This window comes from Crassostrea angulata, chromosome 3 (assembly GCF_025612915.1).
Source record: "Crassostrea angulata isolate pt1a10 chromosome 3, ASM2561291v2, whole genome shotgun sequence".
Lineage (NCBI taxonomy): Eukaryota > Metazoa > Mollusca > Bivalvia > Ostreida > Ostreidae > Magallana > Magallana angulata.
This window is the reverse complement of record NC_069113.1, coordinates 50765678-50773064: the sequence shown is the minus strand read 5'-3', so window position 1 is coordinate 50773064 and position 7387 is coordinate 50765678. Positions and strand designations below refer to the sequence as shown.

Here is a 7387-nt window from a genome sequence, read left to right as displayed (position 1 = left end):
ATCCTATTTCCGTAGTTGTTTTTTGAAAATATTTTAGACACAAAAATGCAGGTATGTGATTAATTTATTAACATATTTAAGCGATAATTTTATCAACATATCTTGAACTGAATGTGCAGTTGACTCCTTACATGAAGATAACATCATAAAACTTTTTCTTACATCTTATATATTTACATTTGCAATTATGTTTCCTTATCTATATATTTATGAATTAAGACATTTTGACAATGAACTACGAAACGTCTGCACGAGAGTAGATGCTTATGGTATTTCAACACGTGTAATATGATGTTCGTGAGCTATAATCAAATTTTATGAATTAAATAATTATTGAAAAAAGATTTAAAACCTACTTTCATTTTCGATAAACCAGCCCGAAATAACAAAAAAAAAATGAATGTGGTGGACAAGCTCTAGAGAGTCCAAGTCAGTGGGAGTTTGGATCAAAATACCTGCTTGCTTGATATAATATTGAATGATTTCGTTAAGAGTGAATATATATATTTACTGTAAACTTATTTAGGGAATACAAAGAAATTAGATTTGACAAATGTTGAATAAATAAAATCAGTCAATTCGTATTTGAGTGCGCGATTTTAGTTTTGATGGATACGAGCTAGACGTAAAGTACCACCACTGGTAAAAAAAAAATCGTATAGAACTTACCAGAACGGACTCGCGTTGACAATACGTACGTTAAGTCTGACAAATGAAAAAAAATAATTTTTGCAATTAAAATGAATACATGTCATATGCTATACCGGTATGTGTTCTCCATATGCAGAAAAGGATTAATTAACATGCATAAACGTTTCTTTTGTGATGATCAGCTAAAGGGATTTATATTGTGCTCTAATTAGATTATCATTATGATGTTGACCAATACAGGTAAGCATAATACATGTAGTAGCACACTATTATGAAGCACCGATATAGGTATAAGTATTACTTTCACTTTCTAGATAAGTGATCTCCCTTTGCGAGTATACTGTATCTTTGAATAAGCTTATCATCATTACCTATCCTATCGCATTTGTACAGTTTCTGTCATTTTAATTGCAAAGATTTTTTTTTTCATTTGTCAGACTTAACGTTACATTATTGAGTTGATCCCATGTTGACCCTGTGATATTTTGTATTAAATTGTGTATTAGATGTAAGTAAGAGTAAAGTTCATGTTTATATGAGTTATAAAAGGAAGGAAGGGGTCCAATGGGATTGTTTTGACCCTAAGAAACAGTTGAGATCCCCACCACTAAACCATATATCATAATTCTTGTTTCTAATGTCATTATGATGCATCAAATGGTGTTGTCTTTAACCCCCCCCCCCTCTTTCTCTCTCTGAAAAAGGAAATGATGATATATTTTGATAATTTTTGAGATCCCTATCCCTAAACCATATTTATTCTTGCTAGCGCTCTTTGTGACATTGCTCATCAAATGGTATATGTTATGTCCCCTTGGAGACACCCTGACTTTCTAGAACTAGAAATAATAAAGTATTTTATCTTATTCATATGTAGTATTTGATCCATGTTGGTAATTCCTGGCCTAATGATGCTTTGTTTAGGAGACTTTGCTATTGCCCCGAATACATAAAATGTTTTGTTTATCTCAAAATCTTAATGTGCATGTAGAGAAAAATACCAGTCAAGAAATGATTTATAATTTGCTACCGCACACATTTAAGAAGACTCTGAATCTTTAGAACCAGGTTTGATTGAAGGGGGGGGGGGGGTTGATGGGGTGGATGTGGAGAATAGACATTTAATTTTAATCATTTACTGTTATTAATTTTAATATGAATATTAGTTATTGATCCCCAGGTAGAAAATAAGACTTCTGATCATATCTCAATAGATCATTTGTAAATTATGCAAGAGGGTTTTTTTGAAAGAAAAACATTTTTTACCAGTTTATAAAACTTTTTAGACCCCAAATTATATTTTGATTTTAATATACCATTAGACAATTAAGAAAAGTGTAAATTTAATTTTTTTTTTTATTTTAAGAAAAAATAAATGGCATTGCAAGGTTTTTTTTTATTTGAAGGAAAAAACGTAATTTTATTTACAATGTAAGGAGGGATTATTATCTAAATTATCTAAGTAACTGTAAGTTCAGTTTTGTGAAATTGATTGAAAAGTTTAAAAACCAAATGATTCATTTAATAATCTACATAATTCAATAACTGATTTATTCAAAATATCATGGGCTGATCCAGGAATGATGAAAATAAGTGCACCATACATAAAATCTAAGAAAATTATTATTGTTAAACTTTAGAATCACCTTTTGATAGTTCAATGATACTGTATTATAGTATGGATTTATATTTTTGTTTGTTTATCAAATTTTTGTTACGAGTAAGTAATTGTTGTCCAGTTTACCAACGTGGACAATTGTACATTTTAAATATCAACAATTTTTTTTTAAAATTAGGATTCTTGGGAAAGTGCGCCGGAGGAAATGTGGCTGGGTCAGGCCAAGTTTGAAGCTTATAAGCGTATGAATTAATTATTTCCTTAAAACTTGTTCAAAGCACTTATTGATTTTATTGAGCACACGTAATTTCGATGTAAATAAAATCATAAAGAAAATAATTACGTCAATCACACACACACACACACACACACACACACACACACACACACACACACACACACACACACACACACACACACATATATATATATATATATATATATATATATATATATATATATATATATATATATATATATATATATATATTTGTGTGTGTGTGTTAAATCAAAACATGTTTGTTTAAGTACATAAATGAAAGTAGTGTTGATATTTATCTCATACGAATGATGCACATAATTATATATTTTACCCGTGTGATAACCATTTGCATTATCCAAGGGTGATGCTTTTCAAATACCTCCGGTCTCACCGAATTTTCACAAAGCCCCTTGCTTTAAGACAGTGAACTATTTTCGAAAATTATCCTGTCGATGCCACATTACTATTCTACTACTAAAAGTGATTTAAAATATAAAGAAAAACCACAAAAAAAGTTGTTAATAAAACTGCAAATCACGTTAGTTATCAAAGGGGTTCATCCTGACGACGCGATGAAAACTGAACGCGTTGATTGCGTTTGCATAAAAACACCGCAAAAATGTCTCTTAAGACCTTTATATAACCACCAGATAGTATTCTCATTATATTTTTTACTTCAAATCATTAGTGTTTATTTTATACAAACAACTGTTCCTCGATCGAATCAATTTAAACAATCGAGGATTCGCAAATATTTGTACGTCAACACAATTAACTATTCAAGTCCTAAGAATTTGCACTAGATTACGTGATTAAGCTCTAAAAATACATAGATAAAAACTTATTTCTAGATTTATATCAGTGAAACAAAATTTTGAAACAGCTATATTAATCTCCGAAACGCCGTACTAAATTGTATTGCGCAATGTCACAATAACCACATAACACAACGTTGCATTATCGATTAGTCTTTAAAGTCTCAAATACTTCGTGATGTAAATTAAAACGTATGAGACAAATATTAAATAGAACGTTAACTGTGTGCTTTTATATTTGCTTCATCTTCATCCAACTCGTTAAACTGGTTTTACTCGCCTCGTGAATATATATATATTCAACTCGTTAGATAAAGCAAACATAAAATCACACAATATAGTTATGTTATATATTACAGATAAATCGATGCGCTATCAGAGAGGAAGGGGTACATGTGTTCTCTTTATCCTTGATTTCTCTGAAAGTATGCGAGGAGAAGGAATTAAAACTTTAAAGCGAGCAGTATCAGATATTCTAGATGGTATGTCATAGAAGCATTAAAATGCAAGTATTTTCCCTGTATTTTGTATATTTGTTCATTGTAATGCATTTATTCTCCGTACAGAATTTTCTAAACACCCAGAACTAGATGAGAACGTTGCCGTTATAGTTTTTGGGAAAGAGACGCAATTTCTACAATATTACTCAAATCATTATACGACGATTAATCAAAGCATAGGTAAGACAATATTGATCCTCTCCTAGCATTGTGTGTGTACACACATTGTCGTGTGTAACTTTCTAAAATGACTATTTGGGTCGAATATAGTTTTTATTTTGAGTTTGTTATTATATATTCAGAAGATTTGGAGCCGATTGGCGCCTCTCCACTCACAGCGGCCTTTTTGCTAGCCCTGGGCGGTCTGTTTGAGGGTTCAGGTAAAGAATAAACCGGGAGATATATTATGTGCTCAGACGAGGAATTGAAGTTTTTTTCAAGAGGTCTTAATGAAAAGGTTTCTTGTAGTTCATAAATATCTTTCTCTATTTCATTGACAATAATACAATGAAACCAAAAACATACCGCCTGCATAATTACAAAAATGCTATCTAATTTCGTAATATTATTAAAAAAATCAACAATGTGAATTAAAAGTTATTTACAAAATATACTATTATAACGAAACTGACCGGTAAAATTTATAATTGGAACAGAAAAATGAACATGTAGTTCACTTTGAGTGAGAGAAAAGTGCGTTGATTTTGGGAAGTGACAATTTCTAAAGTAATACCGACAAAAGCATACATATCAATTCACTCAGTCTAAGTTCGCTACAGCGTTATAAAAGGATGAAAATGGAAAAAAATATTGACTACAAAACTGAATCACTCAACATATGCATGCACAGTTAAAACTGCGCTTCTTGATGGACAATACTTAAATTTGCTGGGTGAGACAGGTTGATTAATATTTTGCCAAACATGTCAAATCTTTACTTTCTATATTTTGTATGGTATTTTCCTTGAAGTAGTTTGTAATCTATTTTTGTAGCTAGCACACATGTAGTAGGAGACTTTCTGTTGCCTCCAAGGGTAGTTGTGTTTACAGACGGTAGACTTACAAATTTTGCTGATAACGGCGCAAAAGAACACGAAGCAGATTTCTTCCCCAGCCATCAAGTATGCATCTTGATACAATTACATTCATTTGGAAGATGCATGAATACAGACAAATTTGATCAGAGTTATAACAACAATTATCACATTTAATCACATTTCTTATTCCTCCTATAGGTCGTTATGAATATTGTGATTTTCTTTGCTATATGTAAAATTGTCAAAAAATACTTAACATGAAGGCTGACATATAAAAGAAACATAAATGCGTCATTCGAACACCAAACAATGAGTTTCAGGTTTATAACGCATCCACGTGGAAGAAACAAAAAGGCATTTATTATTTCATACACGTTATTCGTTCTGATAGATATATAAAAATTTATCAACATCGAAAGGTAATAAATAATATGAAAAGTAATTAAAAAGATATATTAACAATGAACATGGTACGAATGGTCTTTCAGATGTCTTTCAGATGTCCATTATACATATAAGCACATAAATATGCACATGCAATAATCATTAAATACAGTAAATGACTTTCTTTACAGCTCTTTGAAGCATACTATTTAAAAAGTTATTATTTTACCTTTATTGACATTTTTTAGTGATGTAATTAATATATTAATATATTTTGCTATATTTTGCTACGAATGTATGAATATATTATACAAGAAAAAAGCGGGGTTTTTTTCTGTCCGTCCCCTTTCCATTGTCTTTTCTACTTATCATTTCACGTTTTACCATAGTAAAATGTAAAAAAAAAAACCAAGGACAATCTGCTTCTTTAGTCTTGGTGTAAATAATCGTAAAACTTCCAGAATTTTAAAACTTATTTCTAAAAAGTCTGTTTTACGTTGTCTTTTCATTTTGGATCCTTTCTGAACACCAAGGGAACAATCTGAAAAAAAAGTCTATCATGCATCAAGAGGCTTTTTTAAATCATATAAAAGTTTTTGCAACCAAAAATATATTTACGCCTTTATATGTGTTAATGAAGCTAATTTTTCTATTATTCATTATTTGTATGTTTTTGATAAGGTGCGATGGCCTTCCGGGAGAAAAGGCAATTATAGATTTGGATACAATGGGAAATTCGACGTCGAAGTGTGGTAATACATTCCGACAGTTGCCTTCCATTTTTCATTTTCTCCAAATATGTCTGTAAGCTTATGTAATTTACGCATAAAAATTATGTGGTAAGGAACAAGGTTTATTTAAAAAAAAATTTCAGCGACCCTTTCTCTCCGGAAGTTAATAAAGCTGTAAAAGACCAGCAACGAGGAACACAGAGTTTCGATGGAATGAGTTTAAATAATTTAAAGGGTTTGTGAATATATTTGTATACCATTATCTTATGTTCATAGTATATAATTTTTCTATCTTTTGTATTGTTCACACTATTGATATTCTTGTTCTATTCGTTCAAACACATTGCTAGTATAATAATTTAACATCTGGGTAAAATATCATAATAACAAGTTTATAAATATTTAAAAAAAAATGTCAATTACATTTTGATAATACTAGTATTAGCAAACCAGTTTACAATTAGTTACCATTTCTATTAATTTCATGTTGTAGATAAAGTAAACCAAAAAGACACTGAAAAAACTGAAATAGAAAATATAGCTTTGAGTCGACCAATTGAGAAAACAGATAATGCTGAATATAACGGAACAAAGTCCAAGCCAACACAAACAGTAGACTCAAAGAAAAGATATTCTAAAATCAGAGAAATGTCAAATGATCAAAAATATACCAAAACTAATAATGGAGCAGAAGACACTGTTACTGATGATGATGATGATGATGATGATGATGATGATGATGATATACGGACAGACTCTGTTTATAAAAATTCATTTGGATGTGGATGTTCAGAAAGGGGTACTTCTGATTTTGTAACAGACCCTTCGAGTTTAGACAAGCAAACTAAACACGAGAAACTCGGTGTTGGAGCTTTGGACAGTTCAACAGAATCACATGATACCGATTCATTGAAAAGAAAAAGCTTAACAATTGACAAGACATTTGATGCTTCTGATGTGAAAAAGACGTCTTCTTCACAAAAAGGAAATTTTGACTCGATGACTGAGGGTGTTATATCGGTAGCAGGTAATTTAAAACGTTGTTGGCAATGGTTAGACAGCCGTGGTGTTTGGATTGAGTATCCAGATGACGTTAACGATCAAATTAACCACAGGCTGCAACAACGCCCAAATGCATCTGTTGTGGTCAAATGCAAGGAACAAAAGTAAGAATTAAGCTGCAAAAGCATTTACATGATAGACATGAAATATATCAGAATGACATGAATTTTTTAATTTTGTTTTATTCACATTGATACAGATGTTTTAGAATAGTACCATCCAAGTCAATACAAATCAACATTGAATCCAAGGAGAGACATTCAATTCGATGGCAAAATTCAAAATGACTAAACAATAATTTAGAAAGTAATGTCATAAAAGAAATTA

At 30.7% G+C, this 7387-nt stretch overlaps 1 protein-coding gene across 1 annotated transcript; it reads left to right on the top strand.

The window, feature by feature from the left end:
- LOC128176952 (uncharacterized) lies at window positions 1-7387 on the top strand. Its single transcript, XM_052843465.1, has 10 exons — window positions 1-51; window positions 2448-2511; window positions 3706-3828; window positions 3913-4026; window positions 4149-4226; window positions 4840-5036; window positions 5793-6019; window positions 6142-6233; window positions 6492-7164; window positions 7260-7387. The coding sequence occupies exons 1-10, from the start codon at window positions 46-48 to the stop codon at window positions 7345-7347; spliced, it is 1662 nt and encodes a 553-aa protein (XP_052699425.1). The 5' UTR covers window positions 1-45; the 3' UTR covers window positions 7348-7387.